This window comes from Thalassophryne amazonica, chromosome 3, assembly GCF_902500255.1.
Source record: "Thalassophryne amazonica chromosome 3, fThaAma1.1, whole genome shotgun sequence".
Lineage (NCBI taxonomy): Eukaryota > Metazoa > Chordata > Actinopteri > Batrachoidiformes > Batrachoididae > Thalassophryne > Thalassophryne amazonica.
The window spans coordinates 3857388-3884873 of NC_047105.1; the positions used below are offsets into that span (position 1 = coordinate 3857388).

Consider the following 27486-nt stretch of genomic DNA (forward strand, 5'->3'; position numbering starts at 1 on the left):
TGACAAAATGTGTAAAACTTGTAGGATAGCAGTTGTGGTTTTATGTTTCCTAACTCTGCTCATTATGTATTTACTGTGAATTCAGTGTTTGGTGTATATTTGTACATGCTCGTACAGAGAGAGTGCAGCTCAAACTGAAGTCAAAGTCATTGTAGTCTTGTAGAAACTTGCTGAATAAAGGCGATTCTGATTCTGATTCTGAAGCCGAGAGGCTGTTTTTGTTAAATTGCTGTTTCGCTTCTTGTCCACTTGTGGGCGGTAATGCACTTTAGCTTGCAAGTCGTCGATAAGTAACATGAAGAAGAAAAAGGAGGAAGTACAGCGCAAGTACAGTTTATGAAGTTTGGTTAATATTCGCGCTGCTATGAACTTAAATTAAAATCTATAAAACAGCAGACTGCGACGTCATGTCTGTGGAGTGACGTCATCAGAAGATACACGGTGCGTATGGCTGTGATGAATGCTAACGTTAGCTTGGCAAACACAACAAACCGGTTTAACTAACAACCCGAGACTGAACTAACCAGTGTTTACAAACAAGTGTTTACTTACTACCTGCTACTGCAACGTCGAGTTCTTTACCGCTACTTTGACTATATTTAACAATATAGTTGTAGTTTGCCCCCAGTGGCCATCCTGGCTTACTGCAACCATAGATCTGTTAGACGGGTGAATTTTAGTTTAATTATTTATTTATTTACTATTTATGGAGTTAAAAATGGTAAATGGACTGCATTTATATAGCACTTTTCCATCTGCATCAGACGCTCAGACGTGTTTTGGTGCAAATTACAACCACTTAATGCAGTGTTGTTTTAATGCACGTTTAGGTCTTACTTTTTTTTTGTTTCATTGGAATTCAAAGAAAAAAGACATTTCTAAGTCTGACGCAGCAAAATCTAAATGCTGATCATTTCAGTAAATGGTCTTTCATCTGCAGTTATGACTGAAATGGGTTAAATATGTACAGAGAAATTATCCTGAAAGTTTTTACCACAAAATCGAAAACCTGTAATCATTTTAAATCTACTGCAATATTTGTAGTTACTCAGTGTATTTGTTACAGCTGCACCTTTGAAGATGTCGGAGAAATGTCAGCTCTGAACATCAAACACCCACTTTTGTTATTTATGGCCAGCAGGAGGCGCTGTGCATGTGGTAGTCAATGGGCCTCACTCCCTGACAGCTAAAGGGTTCTCTGGCCAGTCCCGCCAGAACCCGGGTTTTAGTCGATTGGTGAGAGCTTCCGCCTCCCATACTGGGGATTGTGAGGTTACGTCCTGAGGGGAGCAAGTGGGAGGAGCCAAAACACAACATAGAGAAAGCTGCTTATTTACTTTTATTACAGAAAATAAAAGTCTTCTTTCCGAGACGGAGACAGTTTTTATTTAAATCTAGAATATTTTTATTAGAGCCCGACCGATATGGATTGTTTGAGGTTAATGGCGATAACGATATTTGGATGAAAAATGCAGATAATCGATACATCGGCTGATTTATCAGCTATCGGCAAATCAGCCGATGTATCGATTATCTGCATTTTTCATCCAAATATCGTTATTTTTTTTTAAATGAATAAAATGTTCTTTTTTGGACCCTTAACAAAAAATGTATGAGCTAAAAGCTGAAGCTTTGTTCTCATATTGATTAACTTTATAACAGAGAAGAATTTTCAAGTTCAAAAAATGCAATTGGAGCAGTTAGGGGGCTATTCAAACGGGCCAACTAGTAAGATATCACTCCTGAAAACAATCTTTGCCATATCATGTGAGGTAAATCTGCCCTATGATTGGATTTTGGAAAACCATGTGAGACAGAACCAATTCTGATTGGACTCACATTGCACACGTCATCACACATCTTCTATGAGGAGTACCAAGATGGCCGACGGTGAAAGTAAGTTTCTATCGCTTATCATTAAAAAGTTATTGACAATTTAGTAAAGCTTGGTCCCAGCCGTCGTATACGACGGTGTCGGCCCCAGATGGTTAATGGCGAATCGCAGTAATTCCCAGAACCCTTCCGGTGAATGTTTTGACCTCTTAGCAGTAAACGAAAGTTTTTCATGCTAGAAATAAGGTCTACACAACGTGGGCTTAATAAAAAGCGTGAATGATGCAATGAAGCACATTTGACACATTACTATATAAATTGAGTTGAACTGAAACGAGAGAAATGTGGGGTGAATGTAATCGCAAAGTTATTACAAACAACATCCTTATAAACTTACTTGTATGCTTTTGTCAGCCGATCAGTGCAGTGTGACGACGAACTACGGGGGCCGGTGATGAGCACATTTAAGCAGGGGTGTAAGCAGCTCTCAGTTGAATGGAGTCAGAGCTCCATCTACTGGACAAAGGGTGCAAGGACATTTTACATTGCCAACACAAACATTATTTTAGTAACTGTTCTGTTTCTGAGAAATTATCAGCGTTCTATCGGCAAAATTTCGGCCGATAGTAAGTACTTTGAAAAGGGCTTATATCAGCCGGCCGATATATTGGTCGGGCTCTAATTTTTATAGCAAAGCAGCGTGGAATAGACCGGCTCAGGAATCGAACCTGCAGCGTTGAGAAACAGAAGCCGAACCTCACTGTGACAGCTTGAAGCTTTTAAAAGGTGATCTGACTTTGGTTTCAAACAATGACATCATCCAGCTGGCGTAAGGTGGCGGGGCTAGTCTCTGCTTGATATGATCCTGTGTAAGCATCATTATCCGGAATTCCCTTCTTGCTCCAGGAGGCGGAGCCTCAGTCATGTGGTGGTTCCAGCAGGGTTTGTGCTTCCTGCCCGCTGCGCTGGTCATCTGGACAGCGGCGTCCTTCATCTTTGCCTACATCACTGCCGTCCTGCTGAGACATGTGGATCCTCTGGTCCCTTATATCAGGTGAGTCAGTCGTCCTCACGCAGGCCACGCCCACTCCCACCAGTCGTCGGTGGAGCAGTGTGTGGGGGCGGGATAACAAACAGTTGAAATGAATGAAGATGGACCACAAGAACTGAAACCAGATTAATCCAGAACCTGATGAGCGTACACAACAGCATCACTTCCTGTTGCCACACCCTCTGCAAATGCACAGGATGATTGGCTCAGAATTATTTATTTATTTATTTATTGTCACAGCTGTTAGAGTTCAAAGTCGCTATTCATACAGAGATGACACTCAAACACAAGATTGATCCACATCCCATTGGTCCACATCCCTTATAAATCGTCCTCCTCATCCAGAATAAACGGTGGCTGTAACAGGAGATGTAGTCACTGCAGCGCCACCACATGGTGATTCATGACCATTTGACATGAGAAAAACTGAAACAGAAAACAGATAGAGGCTGATGGAGGATGCAGGACGAAGCGGAGTGTCCTCTGCAGAGATGAAAACATTTACGCAGAGGAGCAAAGAGATGTGCTAGCAGGACCGACGGTACTGGAGCAGCAGCGTTTACCTGCAGGGACACGCACCTGGAGTCCAAACCAGCAAAGATCCTGGTTTAAATGATAAATCTAACGCTTGTAACTGAAGACTCAAATGTTTTGACCCAGGAGGTCACGAGATCCCGTACTTTGGTATCAAGTTGATACCAAACGTCTGAAAATGTCACTGTAGTAGTTTTCTACTCTGTCAGTAGTATAGTCAGTACTGAGGACACAATATTAAACGTAAAAACTTGTATTGCAGAATCGGGTTTACAGCCCAAAATCTGTACCATCACGTTTTCATTCATTGACTCTGAGTCCAACTATGTTATGAAGCATTGCTTTGCGTGTAACAGCGTATCGTTACGTTCTGTCAAGTTGTGAATGAGGCGAATGGTCTCCACACACACCCATAAATTCAGATCGATCCAGTTTGCTCCTCAAAATCCACAGCAGAAGAACTTTGTGACTGCATGCTTAGTTGGGCTCTGTGCCATGGAGTGGCACAGAGAGGAGGAGGAGACTGAGAGAGCCAGATGTGTGGCTCCATGCGGTTCTCGTCTTATGCGTTTTCCCAAGCATCAGGCACAGCAGAACCAGCAAGTGGAACACCTGCAGGAGCGCGCTGATGAGCACTGGAACGAAACTTTTAGCGGACTTGGCGTCACTCCTCCTTCAGCATACTACAGCAATGAAACTGAATGCGGTGCAGCAGAGTTTAATTGTGCGTCAGAGAAGAATGCTGTTATGCACTATTAAGGATCACCACTAATCAAGACGGGTCAACACGCTTAGTTGCAACCTCCACGACATGAGGCGAAATGAGGGTGGTGTGTGACATTCGTGGAAGATTTTTGACAGCCAAAAACATGCTCCATGAAAATCAGGAATATCACGCACTAGGGGTCCTGGAAAAAATCGATTCACGTCCGAATCGCAATTCTTATTTATTACGATTCTGAATCGATTCAAAATGTCCAAGAATCGATTTTTAAAAAGCATTTTTTTAAACATTTTCTTGCTTAGTCGCTGTGTGTACCATTTGTCAGGCAACGGCGTCCGTACTACAGCGTCCCTGCGAGGGGAGTGTCCGGCATGCTTCAAACATTCGTGAGCTGCAGCTTAGCATGGAGCATGAAGAGCTAATTCAGCCAGCATCGTCTTCACTGAAGGCAAATGTTTGGGCGCGTTTTGGATTTTATTATTTGCTGCGTAAGAAGGAGCTTGACATGACTTATGCAGTGTAAAAAATCTGCAAAATGAAAGTCAAGTACTTTGGAAACACTTCAAATCCACAAGCCCACATGCTATCCCATTACCCAGAGCTAAAAGAAGCGGAGCAGCGGCCGCTGCTAACTACTGACCAGCACACACTCTATCACTTCACTAATCTGCCAGCCAACTCTGAACCAGCAAAGCAGATAAGTAAATTTACATCTTTAGAATCACTTGATTAACCTTCTAAAGCTGCATTTTCTTAAACAAACATTTTTTAAGTAATATAACTATTTCTCAGAGCTCCTTGAATCAAAATTCGATTACAAATCTAATCTTCACCCCAACAATCAGAATCGAATTGAATCGTGAGTTGTTGTATGATTCACATCCCTGTCAGGCACCAACACGCACTATTAAGAAACCTATTCAGATGTGTCAAGTCATGTTAAGAATGTCAGGAATTTGCCAAGAATGACACAAATATGACATTTGTAACGCGTCCTGCCTACGTGTAAATGCAACATTAATAATGTTAATAAACGTTCTGCATCTGGAGTGGGTTCAAGATCTTTTTTTACCTCCTTGAGCAGCTGTATGTGCAGAAGATTCCTGATGATTCTAAGGTTTTGGATGTGACTTACACCGGTTCTTTATTTAACCAGGTAGAAAACTCTGACAGTTAAAACCTCTTTTTCAAGCATGACCTGGCCATGAGCAGAGGGTACAAACAGGCAGTCAGAAGCAGGCACACAGCGCAGTCTGACGGACCTCCTGGACCACTCAGGCTGCGAGCGCAGGGACATGGTCGGCCCACTGCGACTGCTGCTCTGCCCTGCCAGGATGCCAGATGGGGCCGGGATTTATACAGGCACCTGCCACATGCGTGGTGAGTAGCAGCCGGAGGAGGAAGAAGAAAATCACTATCCTGAATCATCTGCACTCACTATCCTCCCCAAAAACAGTCAAATCAGAACTGACTTTTATACAAAAGTCTAAATTTTCGGGGTCCACAACTTGATAGAGAGTATCGCCGAATCGCGAGTTAACGGGGCTCAACTGTATGATCACTCCAAGTTAGAAATTTGCAGCCCTCCCCGCGCCTCTGTGGCTTCCCTCACTCACTTCAGAGAATTCACTTACTGTATAATGTCCCTGATTATTGTGTAATTGATTGTGTTCAATGAATGAGGCTGTTGAGGCAGAAAAACAAAAATAATCGAGTCTGTAACATTTGTAATTCCAGGCTGAGTTACCAGATCCACAGTGTTCCACTGAGGTGGGTGACCTCTGGAGTGTTACAGATCACAGTGCTGTCTGCGAGCGCTTACAGCTGCTGTTTGTTTGTTTTTGTGGTGTGGCTGTTTGGCCGACTTTGCTACAGAGATCTGCCAACCACCTGCACATACGCCACTGGTGGTGCATTTGAGTGCGCACTTAAACGCCGCCCGGCTGTTTGATGAGCTGCAGTATGAATTGTTACCACTAGATGTCATCCAAACCCCATTCAGGCTCTGTTAAAGCCCAGATTCTGAAGCATCTCCTCCTCTTTTGATCTATAAATGTGTTCTAATACTTTTGGACGTGTGTGTGGTGTTGTTGCAGTGACACAGGGGCGATGGCGCCGGAGAGGTGTGTGTTTGGCATCATGTTGGACATCTCAGCATTTTTAGGTAAAACTTGTCAAACCATCAGTCTGTCATTATTGATTCATTGATTGATTTTAACCCAACTATGTTTTAGAATTGATCAGTTGAAAGTGATTGGTTGGTTTGGCGTAGTGTGCCTTAATTGAGAAAGTGGCGACATGACAAGTCGAAAAAAATCGGTCATGTGACTCATTTGATGTTAATGTGTCTGCATGTAAATCCAGCTATTTTATTTATTTATTCACTGAAAATGCCGAGTTGTTCTGCATTTGGAGGCACAAATAGACACAACAAGGGCTTCAAGATGTACAGATTCCCTTCAGATCTGAACAGAAGAAAAATTTGGGAAAATAAAGTCAGCCTTGTGGGATGGAAGAGACTTCATCATCAAAGCTTTGCAATTTATTGTTCAGTTTCATGTACAGTAAAACTCACCTACAACCCCAATTCCAATGAAGTTGGGACGTTGTGTAAAATGTAAATAAAAACAGAATACAATGATTTGCAAATCCTTTTTAACCTGTATTCAATTGAATACACCACAAAGACAAGATATTTAATGTTCAAACTGCTTTTCTGCAAATATTTGCTTATTTTGAAATGGATGCCTGCAACATGTTTCAAAAAAGCTGGGACAGGGGCAATAAAAGACTGGGAAAGTTGATGAATGCTCAAAGAACACCTGCTTGGAAACAGGTGAGTGTCATGATTGGGTATAAAAGGAGCATCCCCAAAAGGCTCAGCCATTCACAAGCAAAGATGGGGAGAGGATCACCACTTTGTGAACAACTGGGTGAAAAAATAATCCAACAGTTTAAGAACAATGTTTCTCAGTGTTCAATTGCTTAGAATTTAGGGATTCCATCATCTACAGTCCATAATATAATCTGAAGATTCAAAGAATCTTGAGAACTTTCTACATGTAAGCGGCAAGGCTGAAAACCAACATTGAATGCCCGTGATCTGCCCATGATCCATCATGTGGCACTGTATTAAAAACCAACATCATTGTGTAAAGGATCTTACCGCGATCTTACCACTTCAGAAAACCATTGTCAGTTAACACAGTTCATTGCTATAGTGAAGAAAATAAGTATTTGAACACCCTGTGATTTTGCAAGTTCTCCCACTTATAAATCATGGAGGGGTCTGAAATTTTCATCTTAGGTGCATGTCCACTGTGAGAGACATAATCTTAAAAAAAAAAAAAAAAAAAAAAAAAATCCGGAAATCACAATGTATGATTTTTTTTTTTAATAATTTATTTGTATGTTACTGCTGCAAATAAGTATTTGAACACCTCTGAAAATCAATGTTAATATTTGGTACAGTAGCCTTTGTTTGCAATTACAGAGGTCAAACATTTCCTGTAGTTTTTCACCAGGTTTGCACACACTGCAGTAGGGATTTTGGTCCACTCCTCCATACAGATCTTCTCTAGATCAGCCAGGTTACTGGGCTGTCGCTGAGAAACACGGAGTTTGAGCTCCCTCCAAAGATTTTCTATTGAGTTCAGGTCTGGAGACTGGCTAGGCCACTCCAGAACCTTGATATGCTTCTTACAGTGCCCCTCCTTGGTTATCCTGGCTGTGTGCTTCGGGTCATTGTCATGTTGGAAGACCCATCCACGACCCATCTTCAATGCTCTAACTGAGGGAAGGAGGTTGTTCCCCAAAAATCTCACAATACATGGCCCCGGTCATCCTCTCCTTAATACAGTGCAGTCGTTCTGTCCCATGTGCAGAAAAACACCCCCAAAGCATGATGCTTCCACCCCCATGCTTCACAGTAGGGACGGTGTTTTTGGGATGGTACTCAGCATTCTTCTTCCTCCAAACACGCCGAGTGGAATTAAGACCAAAAAGTTCTATTTTGTTCTCATCTGACCACATAACTTTCTCCCATGACTCCTCTGGATCATCCAAATGGTCCTGGGCAAACGTAAGACGGGCCTGGACGTGTGCCGATTTAAGCAGGGGAAACTTCCGTGCCATGCATGATGTTAACCCATGACGTCTTAGTGTATTACCCACAGTAACCTTGGAAACAGTGGTGCCAGCTCTCTTCAGGTCATTGACCAGCTCCTCCCGTGCAGTTCTGGGCTGATTCCTCACCTTTCTTAGGATCATTGATATGCAACGAGGTGGGATCTTGCATGGAGCCCCAGTCCGAGGGAGATTGACAGTCATGTTTAGCTTCTTCCATTTTCTAATAATTGCTCCAACAGTTGATCTTTTTTCACCAAGCTGCTTGCCAATTGCCCTGTAGCCCTTTCCAGCCTTGTGGAGGTCTACAATTTTATCTCTGGTGTCTTTGGACAGCTCTTTGGTCTTAGCCATGTTAGTAGTTGGAGTCTTACTGATTCTGTGGGGTGGACAGGTGTCTTTATGCAGCTAAAGACCTCAAATAGGTGCTTCTAATTTGGAATAATAAGTGGAGTGGAGGTGAACTTTTTAGAGGCGGACTAACAGGTCTTTGAGGGCCAGAATTTCTGCTGATTGACAGGTGTTGAAATACTTATTTGCAGCAGTAACATACAAATAAATTATTTAAAAAATCATACATTGTGATTTCCAGATTTTTTTTTTTAGATTATGTCTCTCACAGTGGACATGCACCTAAGATGAAAATTTCAGACCCCTCCATGATTTCTAAGTGGGAGAACTTGCAAAATCGCAGGGTGTTCAAATACTTATTTTCCTCACTGTATGTCTACAAGTGCAAGTTAAAACTCTACCATGCAAAGTGAAAGCCAAACATCAACAACATCTAGAAACGCCGCCACCTTCTCTGGGCCCGAGCTCATTTGAAATGGACAGACACAAAGTGGAAACGTGTGCTGTGGTCTGATGAGTACATATTTCAAATTGTTTTTGGAAATCATGGACGTCGTGTCCTCTGGACAAAAGAGGAAAAAGACCATCCAGATTGTTACCAGCACAAAGTTCAAAACCCAGCATCTGTGATGGTATGGGGGTGTGTTAGTGCCCATGACATGGACAACTTACACATCTGTGATGGCACCATCAATGCTGAAAGGTACATCCAGGTTTTGGAGCAACACATGCTGCCATCCAAGCAACGTCTTTTTCAGGGACGTCCCTGCTTATTTCAGCAAGACAGTGCCAACCCACATTCTGCACGTGTTACAACAGTGTGGCTTCATAGTAAGAGTGCGGGTATCCATTTCAAAATGAGCAAATATTTGCACAAAAACAATAAAGTTTATCAGTTTGAACATTAAATGTCTTGTCTTTGTGGTGTATTTAATTGAATATAGGTTGAAGAGGATTTTCAAATCATTGCATTCTGTTTTTATTTCCATTTTACACCACGTCCCAACTTCATTGGAATTGGGGTTGTATTTCCATTAAACCCCTCGCATGTGGGACTGGACTCATTTCCATGATTAAAAGCCCAACCGTTTATTTTTTTTCAAACTGTGATCAGACTTGGAGCCGCAGCCTGACGTGCACTTGTTAAAATCAAACACAGCAAACATATTTTAATAGTTTTTTTTTTTTTTTTGCAGTGCGTACGCTGATTACATTTTGATAATGGATCAAATACATTTGGCAGAAAAAAATTTTCAGTGGAAATTTTGACCCAGTCATTAAATCTCAATTTATTTTTAAAGCACTTTATATATTTATATATATAATAAATAAATAAACCACAGTTAAAACAATAAATAATAAGAACCAACATCTCAAGCTGAGTTAAAAGCCAAAGAGAAGAAATGTGTTTTAAGAGAGTTGGGTGGTGGCCAAGTGGTTAATGCGCAGTGCATTTCAGTGCAGAAGGCTCCGGGTTCAAATCCCACCCCTGCCACATTTCTCCATGTAATGTGGAGTTGTGTCAGGAAGGGCATCCGGCGTAAAACCTGTGCCAGTTCAACATGCAGATTCACCTTGGATTTGCTGTGGCAACCCCGAGTGCAAACAAGGAAGCAGCCGAAGGGACTTACTTTTTCAGTTGTCTAAATTGATAAAAGTTGGACTTGACTACTGACCTAATCTGAGCATCAAATTTAAGCTCACTGTCCAGTTTTACACCCAGGTTTGTTGCTGTCTGTGTCAGATGCTGACTCATAGGACCTGGGTCCCGAGAGTCCCAATGCAGGATTCCCCATAGATGTTCAGTGTCTCCTGACTGTCACTAATCTGTTACATATCGCTCCCATCGGGGAAATGTCCCATCCGATCACAATGTATTTCCATTAAAAACCCTGAGCAGTCTGGAAGTGCAGTAACAGAGGTACAAATTAAAGCCACTGACTCACTGATTCGAAGAAAGTGGGACCAGAGTCATTTCTGTGATTAAAAGTCCAACCGTTTAGTTTTTTCAAACTGTGTTCAGACTGGGACCTGAAGCCTGACATGCACCTGTTAAATCAGACACAAAAGGCTGTGATTTGACACTTTTCTGCTTTTAATCCTTTGTCTGCCATCATAATAGTTTTTACAGTGCGCATGCTGATAAATGGATCAGAAAAGTCTACATCAAATTTACAGCACAAAGTCGGTAAAAGTGGAAAATGTACTTTACCTTTGAATGTAATTTACCTTTGATTTGGAGGTGATGATTGTTGAAATAAAAGCTTGTTGAGGGTCAAATTAGTCCAGAATAAATCATAATCCAGAGACGGAGAACTTTAAAACTGTCACGCACGTCATTGTATGACACAGAGTTACACAGCTGCAGCTGCATGAATCAGGCTTTAAATTAATTAAATAAATCATCACAACTTGTCAATTTATGTAAATTTGATAGCTTAACTATTTTATATATATATATATATATATATATATATATATATATATATATATATATATATATTTTTTTTTTTTTTTTTTTTTTTTTTGATAGCACCTGTACCTGGATGTGTTGCTGTTTGTGGTTAAATGATTTAAAAATTGTTGAAAACATAAAAGGTTCATTCAGTAGTTCACTGCAGTTGGAACCAAAATGGCGCCATGTTCTGAGTTGACGCCACTCTCTCAATCGAGGCACTCTAGCTCGCCGCTCCACAGAATCACATCAACCAATCAGCATTCTGCACTGGTGACTCCAGGACAGGACCACAGGCTTCATTATGGCATCTAATGGTTGGTAGAATTCTTTCTGTGATTTAAAAACCGTGTACAGTCACCGTCTTTGTACCGTTGTCATGACTGTGTGTTCCAGGTTAGACCGACCAAAATCCAAGACTTTGATTTCAGGAATTCCCTCCTAAGACTATAAAATCAGTAAAACTCGGGCTATAGGGAGTCAAAACCCAGAGCCAGAGGTCCGATGTAGAAGATCTCACCTGCAGTCCTTCAGAACGTGTTAACACTCGGTGAACATGGAGAAGATGGTTAAAATATATAAACAAAACTTTTACAGTGAATAAATCCACTTTGTGTCACACGTGTTTGAACCAGTTTAACTGCATAAAAAAGTTGTAGTTCAGAAAATCTGAGCTGCAAAAGATTTAACATTTAAATCTCATTAATTTGGCGTAAATGTTTGTTTCCATGTACTGTAGCAAACATGACATCGTCATGGTAACGTGACGTGGCTGTGGCTGTCAAAATAAAGCATTAATTTAGATGAATTAATTCCAGTTTTTTAGAATCTAGATTAATCACACGTTGATCAGTGTTGTTTTGTTGTCACTCGGTCGGTAATCTGTGTGCACAGTGCACACAGATTAACTTTATTTTCCTGACGTGAGGAATGAAAAACAGCCTCATTAGTGTTTTGTGTTGCTCCACGTTTGTCACAGATCACTCACTTTTCTTATGGCCCAGTCACACGACGAGTCCTGAATGAAGGGAAAAAATTACAAAAATGACAATTTGTTGAGAACGGTGGATGAACGAGCTTTATCACCGAATATCCTGGGAATCAAGAGCACAAAAGGGACGAAAGAAGAACGAAACAAAACCGAAGCTAACATTGATCTCGACACTTTAAACAAAAACGCGCCTGGAGCCACAGCTGGAGCAGTGTGTGTCCACATCTCTGTGATCCAGGACTCGAATCTGGGACGGAGATGCAGCTCCTCCACAAAAACTGGCTTTTTTACTGTGTGAAAACATTCAGCTGGTTGAAGGAAGTCAAACGAAAGGCTAAAGTTACAAAAACTAAGCAAACGATAAGAAACCGTCAAGAGCGACAGCAAAACAAAATACGGACGAATTGAGGTTTTCGTTGCCCTTCGTTCAAATTTTCGACAGTTTAAAAATCCTGATGAAGCGCCGGGTGCAGGAACGAAGCTGAGCGAAGGTTAAACGATGCCAACGAAAGTCAACACGCACACGCAGTCTGTCTCAGTGGCTCTGTATTACCGACAAAATCAGAAAAAAATGATAAACATGTTTTGTTATACTGTTGTTCTTTGTTTCTGAGTGATGGCCTGTGCTGTGTGTTGATTGGTCGCAGGCATAGCCACGGTGTACGTGCGTTACAAACAGGTGGAGGCTCTGACGGAACCGGAGCGGCTGAAGCTGCACTGCCTGAACCAGTCCGGTCTGCTCTTGGGACTCATCAGCTGCTTTGGAATGTGTGTTGTTGGCAACTTCCAGGTTAGTTTGTGCACATGACGTGACACGAGTCCAGCTGAGTGCCAAGCGGCTGTTATCTCAGAATGTGTGTTTGTGTTTGCAGAAGACGACGCTGTTCCCCGTTCACCTGCTGGGGGCGGTGCTGACTCTAGGGGTGGGAGCACTCTACATCCTGGTTCAGACCCTGCTGTCCTTCTATATGCAGCCCCACGTGCACAGCCGGACCGTCTTCCTGGTCCGGCTCAGTATCAGTGTCTGGACCCTGAGCAGCATCGTTGGCAGTATCCTGAAAAGGAGAGTGGAAAAAGTAGCATGTTAGCTTTAGCATTCTAATCAGAATCAGAATTTCTTTATTGTCCCGTGAAGAGAAATTAGTGTTGCAGCAGGAGCACACAAACGACAAGGTACACAATGACAATATTAACAGTGAGAATAAGACCCAATTAGAAGTCTAAAATCAGACATAATGAAAACAATACAATATAAAAACAAAAACAGCGCCTGGGTTAACAGTTGGCGCTGTGTTCCACTGTTGTTTTTCCATAACAGCACCCCCTGCCGTCAGTGTTTGTGTCGTCGGTCATCATGTACAGCAGTCTGCCCGGCGTGGACGTGCCTCATAAACTGCACTGGACGCCCGGAGAAACGGTCAGTCATTCTGCCAAGGTTGTCATGGCAACGCTAATGCTAATCAGTAAATGTTAGAAAACCCAAATAAAACCAAAGAAATTCTGATTTGATCAACAAAAACAAGCATAACTCAAAGTTCTTGTTCGACACGGTGGCAACACTTGTTCATGGACAACCACCTGTAGTTCACTGTCATTTTACAGCAAGATTTCCTGAATTACTTTGAGAAGAAAATAGAAGACATTAGGTTAAACATATCCCAGCATGCCTTAACCCAGCCACTACACCCTGCTATTGAGGTGGGCGCCACTACTGAGGTATTACCTAGATTTACAGAATCTGACAGTATCTCACTAGGAAACTCATAATGTCAACAAAAAGCACAACCTGTTTATCTGATCCTATACCAACCAAACTGTTTAAGGACCTGTGGTCCACTCTTGGGCCGACTGTGCTGGAAATGATTAATCTTTCTTTAACTTCTGGATCTGTTCCTAAATGTTTCAAATCTGCAGTGATTAAACCATTACTTAAGAAACCTAATCTTGACCCTAGTGTATTGAAAAACTATAGGCTGATATCAAATCTGTCATTTTTCTCTAAAATTCTGGAAAAAGTGGTTTCACGACAGCTCGTAGACTATCTTACTGAGAATAATCTCTTTGAGCCACTGCAGTCTGCTTTTAGAAAATATCATTCCACAGAGACGGCTCTCACTAAAGTGGTGAATGATCTTCTGCTTACAGTGGATTCAGACACCACTACGGTTCTGTTGCTGTTAGATCTCAGTGCTGCATTTGATACCATGGATCATCATATTCTACCTGATAGGCTGGAAAATCACTTTGGGATTACTGGGAGTGCCCTTGCGTGGCTGACGTCATACTTGACCAGTCGTTCTCACTGTGTTTTGTACAGTAACACTACCTCTAACCTTAGTGACATGAAATTTGGTTTCCGCAGGGGTCTGTCTTAGGCCCCCTGCTTTTCTCCCTCACATATTGCAGTGTTTTGGGTTTAACTTTCATTGGTACTCAGTTATACATAAAGATTAAACAACTCGAAGCCATGCATTATACGGTTTGAATGCACTTCGTGGAGTAACACCACTCTGCTTCGCGTTGTGGTGTTTTAGACTCTGCGTCATGCATAAAAATGCGTAAGTATTTGGGACTATTTTATGCCAGTCTCAAGATATTTTCATCCTCTGCAACTGTTCTCTTCTTCTTTCCCGTCTTCAATCTTGTCCAGTTCATTCGATGTTAAATCTTTATGCCGTTGCTTTTGCTGCTGTTTTCGTTTCCTCTCCTCCTCTCTTTTCATTCCTCAAATGTTTTATTTTGGCCAAAAATATTAAAATTCACTTGGAAATCCATGTTTTATCGCATTTCTGTCATTCACTTGTCAAAACACAGCTGATCTGCACCAACTGATTTGTGCGTTGCTATGGTAACGACCAGAGCAGAGTGATATTACAGTGACTTAACTCGCCGAACTATGTGTGTGTATACATGAAAATAATACACGCCGGTTAGACATGGAATTCTCACTGACCATAACTGCTGGTAATCTCATCCACATAAAATCCTTAGAGATTGTTTTGCATCAGTGAGAAGTTGGATGTCGAGCAACTTCTTTTTAAACTCTGATAAGACTGAAATGATGGTTCTTGGTCCAGTGAGACATCGGCATCAATTTGACCAGTTAACGCTCAGCCTCGGCTCGCGTGTCATATATCACACTGACAAAATGAGGAACCTTGGGGTAATTTTTGATCCTACATTGTCCTTTGACCTCCACACTAGAAATATTACGAGAACTGCTTTCTTCCACCTGTGAAATATAATTGTATGTAAAAGTTTGGGCCCCCTGATGATTTCCATGATTTTTCTTTATAAATCATTGGTTGTTTGGATCAGCAATTTCAATTAAATATATCATATAGCAGACAAACACACTGATATTTGAGAAGTGAAATGAAGTTTATAGGATTCACAGAAAGTGTGCAATAATTATTTAAACAAAATTAGGCAGGTGCATAAATTTGGGCACCCCAACAGAAAAAATACATCAATATTTAGTAGATCCTCCTTTTGCAGAAATAACAGCCTCTAAACGGTTCCTATACCTTCCAATGAGAATCTGGATTCTGGTTGAAGGTATTTTGGACCATTCTTCTTTACAAAACATCTCAGGTTTGTTGGTTTCTGAGCATGGACAGCCCGCTTAAAATCACACCACAGATTTTCAATAATATTCAGGTCTGGGGACTGAGATGGTCATTCCAGAACATTGTACTTGTTCCTCTGCATGAATGCCTTAATAGATTTTGAGCAGTGTTTAGGGTCGTTGTCTTGTTGAAAGATCCAGCCCCGGCACAACTTCAACTTTGTCACTGATTCATGAACATTGTTCTCAAGAATCTGCTGATATTGACTGGAATCCATGTGACCCTCAACTTTAACAAGATTCCCAGTCTGAATCTGAATCTTTAACAAGATTCAGACAGCACAGCCACACAGCATGATGGAACCTCCAAATTTTACTGTAGGTAGCAAGTGTTTTTCTTGGAATGCTGTGTTCTTTTTCAGCCATGTGCAAATTGTGCTGTATAGTTGAACGATGCACAGAGACACTATCTGCAGCAAGATCATGTTGTAGATCTTTGGAGCAGGTCTGTGGGTTGACTATGACTGTTCTCACCATCCTTCATTTCAGCTTATCTGAGATTTTTCTTGGCCTGCCACTTCAGGCTTTAACTAGAACTGTGCCTGTGGTCTTCTATTTCCTCACTATGTTCCTCACAGTGGAAACTGACAACTGAAATCTCTGAGATAGCTTTTTGTATCCTTCCCCTAAACCATGATGTTGAACAATCTTTGTTTTCAGGTCATTTGAGAGTTGTTTAGAGGCTCCCATGTTGCCACACATTAGAAGAGATGCAAAGAGGGGAAACATTTGCAAATGGCCACCTTAAATACGCATTCTCATGATTGGATTCACCTGTGTAAGGAGGTCAAGGGTCAGTGAGCTTACCAAACCAATTTTGTGTTTCAATAATTAGTGCTAAATATATTCAAATCATTAAAATGACAAGTGTGCCCAAATTTATGCACCTGCCCAATTTTGTTTAAATAATTATTGCACAATTTATGTAAATACTATAAACTCAGTAAGTATAAACTTAATTTTAAACTTCACTTCCTGTTCCTGTGAGATCAGATTTTAACGTTCTGTTACTAGCCTATAAAATTATTGATGAACTAGCACCTCCATATTTAGCTGAACTACTCAAACCCTGGACTGATCGCGGGATTCCGTGCCTGAAATTGTTGCAGCTGATGTTACCAACCCCTTTGAGTCTGGTCCACTTGAGGTTTCTTCCTCAAATCATCAGAGGGAGTCACTGTCACCTGTGTTCTCTTGTCTTGGGGTTGGTAAGGTTAGACCCTACTTGTTTAAAGTGCCTTGAGGCCGCTTTGTTGTGATTTGGCACTATATAAAATGTAATAAATGTAGATGTCAGTCTGCCAAACTTCAAAAGAAATTTAAACCAGTTAATTTGAAATTAAGTTGAAGCCCAGCTGAAGGATTGTAGAACGGATTGTGCATCCTTTTGGAGCTAGATGAGAATAATAATAACTAGAAGCATTCGGAGAGTACAAACCTCCACCAAGGCCATAGGGTCACTGATGTCACATGGAATACCCTTTGGCAAAGAGACTTATTCCACATCGTTTCATGCATCTACCGTCATGTTTCAGATTCAGTGGTTAACCCTCTGGGGTCCGAGGGCATTTTTTTGGACAGTTCACTCACCTGGAATAAATGTTTTATTGTTGCTGTTAACAGCTCTCCCTGCATCCCACTATCAAGTTTTATGTCTCTTTTTTAGGACAACCTGTACTTTCAAAATATATATGCTATAGTTGTGTTTTATAAGTGTAGTAAAGGTTTGCAATCAGAACTAAGGAAAAAGTAAAGCAGAAATAATTTTTCACACATTTATTCAAAACACACAGCAAACTATAATAAACTAGTAACACATCACTCCTACAAACAATCTTTGGTGTGTCACGTGTGGTGAATCTGCCCTACGATTGGATTTTGGAAAACCATGTGATGGTGAACCAATTCCGATTGGACACTCACATTGCTCACGTCATCACACAGCTTCTATGAGGAGTACAAAGATGGAGGACGGTGGCTCGAAAGTCCATGGAGTTAACTTTTCTGCAAATATCATTAATAAAAAGTTATTTATAATTTAATAAAGCTTGGTCTCAGCCATCGTATACGACTGCGTCGGCCCCAGAGGGTTAAATCCTTAGATCTTCAGCAAATGTATTTATAAAGAGAAACTGCATGAACTACACTTTTTTAATTTTCTAATAACAAGTTTATTCAATGAGGAGAACCAAATGCTAAATTATTGTTGTAACTTAATTTTTGTTCAGCCTTTGTGACCCGTCTTCATGAAGTTAGATGCAAAAATGTTGAAATTGGTCCTATCCCTCAATGATGATGAATCCTTAAAAAAATTACTGGATCCGGATCGTGTTCCGGATCATTACCAAAATTTAATGACTTCTAAGTTAGGCCAAGATACACCCCTGGTAAAAATTTCATTGAAATCCGTTGAGGATTTTTTTGAGTAATCCTGCTAACAAACCAACAAACAAACAAATGGACGCGACCGAAAACATAACCTCCTTAGCGGAGGTAATAATGACTTGGATTTATAGAGCGCCTTTCAACATACCCAAAGGGCTTCACAAGTTTCATTATTCATTCACTCGCACATTCACACATTGCTGGTGGTGCAGCCACACCTGCCCTGGGGCAAACTGACGGATCTCACAACGGGTTCAGTGTTTCTCCTTCAGATTTGGAATGTTGTCAGCAAAAAGAGTTTCCAAATCTGCACCAGTTTTTATGATCATAAAATATTAAAATTTTGTATTGTGGATTGATGATGTTTCGGCGGTGGGGGGTATCACAGCTTATGTGACCTACTGTTTTAGTTCCAGTACATTCGGAAAATGTTCACTTTCTACAATTTGTTATATTACAGCATTATTCCAAAATGGATTAAATAAATTTTTTCCTCAAAATTCTACACACAGTGCCCCATAATGATGATGCGAAATAAAGTTTTTTTGGGGGGGGGGGGGGGTTCAAATTCATTAAAAATAAAAACATAAGTATTCACATCCTTTGCCATGAAGCTCAAAATTGAGCTCATGTGTCACTGATCATCCTTGAGATGTTTCTACAGATTAATTTTAAAGCATTGGAGATCATTGTAGATGAACAGCCTATAATTTATTTGCACCTGTGTATAAGTTTTCCCCTCTCCAATCAACTTTTTAATCAAACTACACTGTTCTTCTGAACAATGTCTTGATCGTCCCATTTTCCTCAGGCTTTCAAAGAGAAAAGCATGTTCAACAGGTGCTGGCTTCATCCTTAAACAGGGGACACCTGATTCACACCTGTTTGTTCCACAAAATTGATGAACTCACTGACTGAATTCCACACTACTATTATTGTGAACACCCCCTTTTCTACTTTTTTTTTACTAATAGCCCAATTTCATAGCCTTAAGAGTGTGCATATCATGAATGCTTGGTCTTGTTGGATTTGTGAGAATCTACTGGTACCTTGTTTCCCATGTAACAATAAGAAATATACTCAAAACCTGGATTAATCTTTTTAGTCACATAGCACTACAACAAACACTTGCCCCAAGGTGCTTTATATTGTAAGGCAAAAGCCTTACAATAATTACAAAAAAACCCCAACGGTCAAAACGACCCCCTATGAGCAAGCACTTGGCGACAGCGGGAAGGAAAAAACTCATTTTTAACAGGAAGAAACCTCCAGCAGAACCAGGCTCAGGGAGGGGCAGTCTTCTGCTGGTATATTCAGCAGTGAGAGCCAACCACTGGTGGTTGGCTCTCACTGTGGTATTGTATCACTTCCTGTTCCGGAGCACAGTGGTGTTTTTCTGTATCTGTTAGCAGTTTAATCTGCGCAGTTAGATTGATCTAGTTAACTAGATAAAGATTTGTTTCACAGTGTAATCTTCACGTGCCTTAACTAAAGCACTCCCTCTGCTGAATCACCTCTAAATTATTTACACTCACTTTATTTATTTGTGTCCCCCATGGGGCAACCAGTTCTGCAGCCTGAGAATACATCAAAAGCACATGACACAACACACACCAGTACCATTACCATAGTGCAGCATCACAAACAATTACAGTCCAAACATTAAAATACAGTCCATTAAAATGATTCCAGTTTTAACTCCTTCCTTGGCGTACGTTCAGAACAGCAATGGCTGCAGGAACAAAAGAGAACTTAAATCTGTTACCCCTCACAGAGGGAAACCTGAGCCGTGAGCCAGAAGGTAAATATTGAAAATCACTAAAAAGAAGATGAGCAGAGTTTAACAATATATGTCGAATAGTGAATACACATTATTCACTTTGCGTGTTTTTAGGAATCCGCTAGCTTAGCGCAGCTACTAGCTCTTAGCCGGTTGAGTATGGCGGCTTCTCCTGTCTCTCCTGCACTTTTCTGCTCTGGGTGTGAAATGTTTAGTTATTCCTCGGCCTCCTTTAGCAGTAATGGTACTTGTAATAAGTGTAGCTTATTCGTAGCTTTGGAGGCCAGGCTGGGCGAATTGGAGACTCGGCTCCGCACCTTGGAAAATCCTACAGCTAGCCAGGCCCCTGTAGTCGGTGTGGACCAAGGTAGCTTAGCCGCCGTTAGTTCCCTCCCGGCAGATCCCAAGCAGCCGGGAAAGCAGGCCGACTGGGTGACTGTGAGGGGGAAGCGTAGTCCTAAACAGAAGCCCCGTGTACACGGCCAACCCGTTCACATCTCTAACCGTTTTTCCCCACTCGGTGACACACCCTTTGAGGATCAAACTCTGGTTATTGGCGACTCTGTTTTGAGAAATGTGAAGTTAGCGACACCAGCAACCATAGTCAATTGTCTTCCGGGGGCCAGAGCAGGCGACATTGAAGGAAATTTGAAACTGCTGGCTAAGGCTAAGCGTAAATTTGGTAAGATTGTAATTCACATCGGCAGTAATGACACCCGGTTACGCCAATCGGAGGTCACTAAAATTAATATTGAATCGGTGTGTAACTTTGCAAAAACAATGTCGGACTCTGTAGTTTTCTCTGGGCCTCTCCCCAATCAGACCGGGAGTGACATGTTTAGCCGCATGTTCTCCTTGAATTGCTGGCTGGCTGAGTGGTGTCCAAAAAATGAGGTGGGCTTCATAGATAATTGGCAAAGCTTCTGGGGAAAACCTGGTCTTGTTAGGAGAGACGGCATCCATCCCACTTTGGATGGAGCAGCTCTCATTTCTAGAAATCTGGCCAATTTTCTTAAATCCTCCAAACCGTGACTATCCAGGGTTGGGACCAGGAAGCAGAGTTGTAGTCTTACACACCTCTCTGCAGCTTCTCTCCCCCTGCCATCCCCTCATTACCCCATCCCCGTAGAGACGGTGCCTGCTCCCAGACCACCAAATCTATTTAAGTATAAAAATTCAAAAAGAAACAATAATATAGCACCTTCAACTGCACCACAGACTAAAACAGTTAAATGTGGTCTATTAAACATTAGATCTCTCTCTTCTAAGTCCCTGTTAGTAAATGATATAATTATGGATCAACATATTGATTTATTCTGCCTTACAGAAACCTGATTACAGCAGGATGAATATGTTAGTTTAAATGAGTCAACACCCCCGAGTCACACTAACTGCCAGAATGCTCGTAGCACGGGCCGAGGCGGAGGATTAGCAGCAATCTTCCACTCCAGCTTATTAATTAATCAAAAACCCAGACAGAGCTTTAATTCATTTGAAAGCTTGTCTTAGTCTTGTCCATCCAAATTGGAAGTCCCAAAAACCAGTTTTATTTGTTATCTATCATCCTCCTGGTCGTTACTGTGAGTTTCTCTGTGAATTTTCAGACCTTTTGTCTGACTTAGTGCTTAGCTCAGATAAGATAATTATAGTGGGCGATTTTAACATCCACACAGATGCTGAGAATGACAGCCTCAACACTGCATTTAATCTATTGTTAGACTCGATTGGCTTTGCTCAAAATGTAAATGAGTCCACCCACCACTTTAGTCATACCTTAGATCTTGTTCTGACTTATGGTATGGAAATTGAAGACTTAACAGTATTCCCTGAAAACCCCCTTCTGTCTGATCATTTCTTAATAATATTTACATTTACTCTGATGAACTACCCAGCAGTGGGGAATAAGTTTCATTACACTAGAAGTCTTTCAGAAAGCGCTGTAACTAGGTTTAAGGATGTGATTCCTTCTTTATGTTCTCCAATGCCATATACCAACACAGGGCAGAGTAGCTACCTAAACCCTGTGAGTGAGATAGATTATCTCGTCAATAGTTTTATATCCTCATTGAGGACAACTTTGGATGCTGTAGCTCCTCTGAAAAAGAGAGCCTTAAATCAGAAGTGCCTGACTCTGTGGTATAACTCACAAACTCGCAGCTTAAAGCAGATAACCCGTAAGTTGGAGAGGAAATGGTGTCTCACTAATTTAGAAGATCTTCACTTAGCCTGGAAAAAGAGTCTGTTGCTCTATAAAAAAGCCCTCCGTAAAGCTAGGACATCTTACTACTCATCACTAATTGAAGAAAATAAGAACAACCCCAGGTTTCTTTTCAGCACTGTAGCCAGGCTGACAAAGAGTCAGAGCTCTATTGAGCCGAGTATTCCTTTAACTTTAACTAGTAATGATTTCATGACTTTCTTTGCTAATAAAATGTTAACTATTAGAGAAAAAATTACTCATAACCATCCCAAAGACATATCGTTCTCTTTGGCTGCTTTCAGTGATGCCGGTATTTGGTTAGACTCTTTCTCTCCAATTGTTCTGTCTGTTATTTTCATTAGTTACTTCCTCCAAACCATCAACATGTCTATTAGACCCCATTCCTACCAGGCTGCTCAAGGAAGCCCTACCATTAATTAATGCTTCGATCTTAAATACGATCAATCTATCTTTATTAGTTGGCTATGTACCACAGGCTTTTAAGGTGGCAGTAATTAAACCATTACTTAAAAAGCCATCACTTGACCCAGCTATCTTAGCTAATTATAGGCCAATCTCCAACCTTCCTTTTCTCTCAGAAATTCTTGAAAGCGTAGTTGTAAAACAGCTAACTGATCATCTGCAGAGGAATGGTCTATTTGAAGAGTTTCAGTCAGGTTTTAGAATTCATCATAGTACAGAAACAGCATTAGTGAAGGTTACAAATGATCTTCTTATGGCCATAGGTATTAAAGGCACTGCGCTGCGGTGGTTTGAATCATATTTATCTAATAGATTACAATTTGTTCATGTAAATGGGGAATCTTCTTCACAGACTAAGATTAATTATGGAGTTCCACAAGGTTCCACAAATTCTTCTTCTTACTTATAAGGTTTTGAATAATCAGGTCCCATCTTATCTTAGGGACCTCATAGTACCATATCACCCCAATAGAGCGCTTCGCTCTCAGACTGCAGGCTTACTTGTAGTTCCTAGGGTTTGTAAGAGTAGAATGGGAGGCAGAGCCTTCAGCTTTCAGGCTCCTCTCCTGTGGAACCAGCTCCCAATTCAGATCAGGGAGACAGACACCCTCTCTACTTTTAAGATTAGGCTTAAAACTTTCCTTTTTGCTAAAGCTTATAGTTAGGGCTGGATCAGGTGACCCTGAACCATCCCTTAGTTATGCTGCTATAGACTTAGACTGCTGGGGGGTTCCCATGATGCACTGAGTGTTTCTTTCTCTTTTTGCTCTGTATGCACCACTCTGCATTTAATCATTAGTGATCAATCTCTGCTCCCCTCCACAGCATGTCTTTTTCCTGGTTCTCTCCCTCAGCCCCAACCAGTCCCAGCAGAAGACTGCCCCTCCCTGAGCCTGGTTCTGCTGGAGGTTTCTTCCTGTTAAAAGGGAGTTTTTCCTTCCCACTGTCGCCAAGTGTTTGCTCACAGGGGGTTGTTTTGACAGTTGGGGTTTTTCTGTAATTATTGTATGGCTTTGCCTTACAATATGAAGCACTTTGGGGCAAGTGTTTGTTGTGATTTGGCGCTATATAAATGAAATTGATTTGATTTGATATTCCAATTCTAAGGTGGAACTATGCTAGTATATAAAGGTATATCTAAATATCTAAAAAGGAAGAGTAAAATAGGAGAGTAGAAAAGAGTAGAGTATGATTTGGAAAGACACACACCTGTCTACATATAAAGTCAGAGGCTGTTATTGCTGCCAAAGGTGCATCAACAAAGTATTGAACAAAGGCTGTGAATACTTATGGACATGTGATTTCTTATTTTTTTTTTATTTTTTTTTTAATAAATTTGCAAAAAAGACAGCTTTTTTCATGTTGTCATTATGGGGTGTTGTGTGTAGAATTTTTGAGGGAATAAATGAATTTACTCTGTTTTGGAATAAGGCTGTAACATAAAGCATAGAAAAAGAAGTGCTGTGAATATTTTCCGCATGGATTGTAAATTAAAACATGAAAAAAAAAATCCTAATCTCCTTAAACAGAATATGTTAATATATGTGGTGGATGCAAAATATTTGATGATTAAATTTTTGTTTCTGCTAACAACAGCCAATCAGAGGTTTTGTTTCTGTTGCCAGGGTTATGTGGCGCACATCATCAGCACCACATTTGAATGGTCTCTGGCCTTCTCCTTCATCACCTTCTTCCTCACCTTCATCAGAGACTTTCAGGTACGTTGCCACCTCCTTGACAAACATCACCAAAATGATGTTTTTTCGGGGGCTCCTTACATATTGAGGCCGCAGAGGGCACTGTTGAGCAGCAGGGCTATCCAGTTTAAGTCACCCTGTGAGCTCAACACCGGAAGGGGGAATCACAGGGGTCGGGTGCGTTGTCCTATGGGTGGCAGTGAAAGTCGAGGGTCTCGATGGACTCGACCCAGGCGGCAAAGGCTAGCTCTGTGGGTGTGGAATGTCACCTCACTGTGGAGGAAGAAGCCAGAGCTTGTGCGGTAAGTGGAGCGTTACCAGTTAGATCTGGTGGTCCCCGCCTCCACGCACAGCTTCGGCTCCGGAACCATTCTCCTTGATAGGGGTTGAACCTTATTCTTCTCTGGAGTTGCCCAGGGTGTGAGGCACCGGGCAGGTGAGGGGATACTCACGAGTCCCCGGCTGAGCGCCGCTACATTAGAGTTTACCCCGTAGATGAGAAGGTCACCTCCCTGCACCTTTGGGTGGCAGAGGGGGATTCTGACTGTTGTCTATGTGTATGCACCGAACAGCAGTTCAGAGTATTTGGCCTTCTTGGAGTCACTGGCCAGAGTCCTGTATGGGGCTCCAGTCAGCAACTCCATTGTTCTGCTGGGGAACTTCAACGCACACGTGGGCAATGACAGAGACACCTGGAGAGGCGTGATTGTGAGGAAAATGGGGAACTATCCAAGCTGTCTACAGTAAGGATGGGACTCTGTTGACCTCAACTGAAGAGGTAATTGGGTGCTGGAAGGAACATTGAGGAACTCCTGCATCAAACTGCAGTGCTCTCTATAGTCAGGGCAGAGCTGGAAGCTGATGGGAGATCAATTTCACTGGTGGAAGTCACTGAGGTAGTCAAACAACTCCTCAGTGGTAAAACCCTGGGGGTTGATGAGGTCCATCCAGGAATGTTGAAGGCTCTGGGTGTGAAGGGATTGTCTTGGATGAGATGTCTCTTCAACAATGCATGGAGGACTGGGACAGTTCCAAAGGTGTGACAAACTAGGGTGGTGATCCCCTTTTTTTTTTCTTTTTTTTAAAAAAGGGGAACACCACCCCAGTTTGTCACACCCTTGGTACTTTGGTTCGGCTGAACCCTCCTTTCCAGCACCCTGGAGTAGACTGGTCCCCTTTTTTTTAAATATGGGAACCAGAGCGTGTGTGCCATTAGAGGGGCATCACACTACCCCATGTCCCTAGTAAAGTCTATTCCAGGGTGCTGGAAAGATTTCGGCTGATAGTCTCATCTAATGGTGGGCAATCATGTGCCATGAAGGGCCAAAACACTACAGGTTTTCCTTGCAACCAGTCACCTCAACAGGTGATTTCATTGACAATCAGGTGTTTATGTTCAGGGGGGAAGCTCATCAGCAACCCACCTGAGGTGATTGGTTGCAAGTAAAGCCTGTAGTGTCTTAGCCCTCGTGGCCCACTCCTGGTCTAACCTGATTGAAGAGGAACAATACAAGTTCTGTCCTGGTCGTGGACCAACCAACCAGCTCTTCACTCTTACAAGAATCCTGGAGGGTGCCTAGGAGTATGCCCATCCAGTCTATATGTGTTTTGTGGACTTGGAGAAGGTGTCTCATCAGGTTTCATTACTGGTTTTTGCAGATGATGTGGTCCTGTTGGCTACATCAGCCTGTGACCTCCAACACTCACTGGATCGGTTCACAGCCGAGTGTGAAACGGCTGGGATGAGGATCTGCACCTCTAAATCTGATGCCATGGTTCTCAGCAGGAAACCGATGGATTTCCTACTCCGGGTAGGGAATACGATCTTGCCTCAAGTGAAGGAGTTCAAGTACCTTGGCATCTTGTTCACGAGTGAGGGGACGATGGAGCTTGGCCGGAGAATTGGTGCAGTAGGGGCGGTATTGCATTCGCTCCACCGTAGTGTTGTGACGAAAAGGGAGTTGAGCCAAAAGGCAAAGCTCTCGATCTACTGGTCAATCTTCCTTCCTATTCTCCTATGGTCATGAGGGTTGGGTCATGACCCAAAGAAATACATCACGGTTACAAGTGGCTGAAATGGGCTTCCTCAGGAGGGTGGCTGGTGTCTCCCTTAGAGATCAGGTGAGAAGCTCGGTCATCCGTGGGTAACTTGGAGTAGAGTCGCTGCTCCTTCGCGTTGAAAGGAGCCAGCTGAGGTGGTTCGGGCATCTGGTAAGGATGCCTCCTGGGCGCCTCCATAGGGAGGTGTTCCAGGCACGTCCATCTAGGAGGAGAACCAGTCCTGGGAAGACCCAGAACTAGGTGGAGAGATTATATCTCCACACTGGCCCGGGGATGCCTCGGGATGCCCCACTCAGAGGTGGTCAGTTTGGCCCGGGAAAGGGAAGTCTGGGGTCCCCTGTTGGAGCTGTTACCCCCGCGACCTGAATCCGTATAAGTGGTTGAAGATGAGTGAATTAATTTTTTATGGCTTTAGATGCTGCAGTTTAATTTTTAACTGAGTTTCTAACTTCTTTGTCTAGAAAATCACTTTACGAGCAGAAGTGGACCTGCAGAGCAGCCATCTGTACGACTACTGGCCACATGGCGACGCTGCACCGCCACAACACAAACTTGAAGCGTCTGAAGAGTCTCCGCTTCTGACAGGAGGCCGCTGAGCCGCCATGTCCCATCACCTCCTGCTGCCGCACCCGTGTCATGCTTAATTGTATTTTATACTTGCAAGTACATAGTGCTGTGCAAATGTTTTAGGCACTTGGAAATATTCACAGTTTAACAGATAAATACACAAAGACAAGTGCTGATAAATAATTATAAAAACAAATACAACAGGATTTAAATATTCCAGAGGAATAATGTTTACATGTTGATATTTACTGATTAGTAATATGGAGCACCCCCCCCCCCCCCCCCCTTGTATGTCTTAGAAAATGTGTAGTTTTTGTCCTCAGTACTGATCATCCCTCTGACTTTAGTGAAATTAAAGCACCATTCACTAAATGTGACGGTTTTCTGTTCGAGTGGAACAAAGATGACATTTTGTGGTGTCCATTTAATCATACCGAACATCGAGTGAGGCTGAAGGTAATCAGTTTTTCACACTTTCCTGTTTCACTCAGTGAGGCTGTAAACTGAAGCTGATCGTTGCTCTGCTGTTTTAATGAGCGTTTCACAAGTCCGCTATCGATATGAGTGAAGCGGCACAAGCTTTTGAGCCCACAGTGAAAACAGGAAATGTCAAATGTTGAA

General features: G+C 42.0%; 1 protein-coding gene across 2 annotated transcripts; it reads left to right on the top strand.

Moving 5' to 3' along the window:
• The first annotated feature begins 283 nt into the window (after positions 1 to 283).
• Positions 284 to 27308, top strand: dram2b (DNA-damage regulated autophagy modulator 2b). 2 transcript variants are annotated; one of them, XM_034164689.1, is made up of 8 exons: positions 284 to 441; positions 2740 to 2887; positions 6239 to 6306; positions 12712 to 12854; positions 12937 to 13114; positions 13399 to 13481; positions 24166 to 24258; positions 26760 to 27248. In XM_034164689.1, the coding sequence occupies exons 2-8, from the start codon at positions 2757 to 2759 to the stop codon at positions 26892 to 26894; spliced, it is 831 nt and encodes a 276-aa protein (XP_034020580.1). In that variant the 5' UTR covers positions 284 to 441; positions 2740 to 2756; the 3' UTR covers positions 26895 to 27248. The 2 variants fall into 2 exon arrangements, with proteins under 2 accessions (XP_034020580.1, XP_034020571.1); XM_034164680.1 differs by lacking the exon at positions 284 to 441 and adding an exon at positions 5335 to 5522 and having other exon boundaries at positions 2755 to 2887; positions 26760 to 27308.
• The last annotated feature ends 178 nt before the right edge of the window (positions 27309 to 27486 follow it).

Excerpts from the sequence above, each read along its gene's own strand:
- dram2b (XM_034164680.1), top strand. The coding sequence starts at position 5,347 with ATGAGCAGAGGGTACAAACAGGCAGTCAGAAGCAGGCACACAGCGCAG. Across the intron at positions 12,855-12,936 it reads GTGTTGTTGGCAACTTCCAG|AAGACGACGCTGTTCCCCGT; the intron begins GTTAGTTTGTGC and ends TTGTGTTTGCAG. Across the intron at positions 13,482-24,165 it reads ACTGGACGCCCGGAGAAACG|GGTTATGTGGCGCACATCAT; the intron begins GTCAGTCATTCT and ends TTCTGTTGCCAG.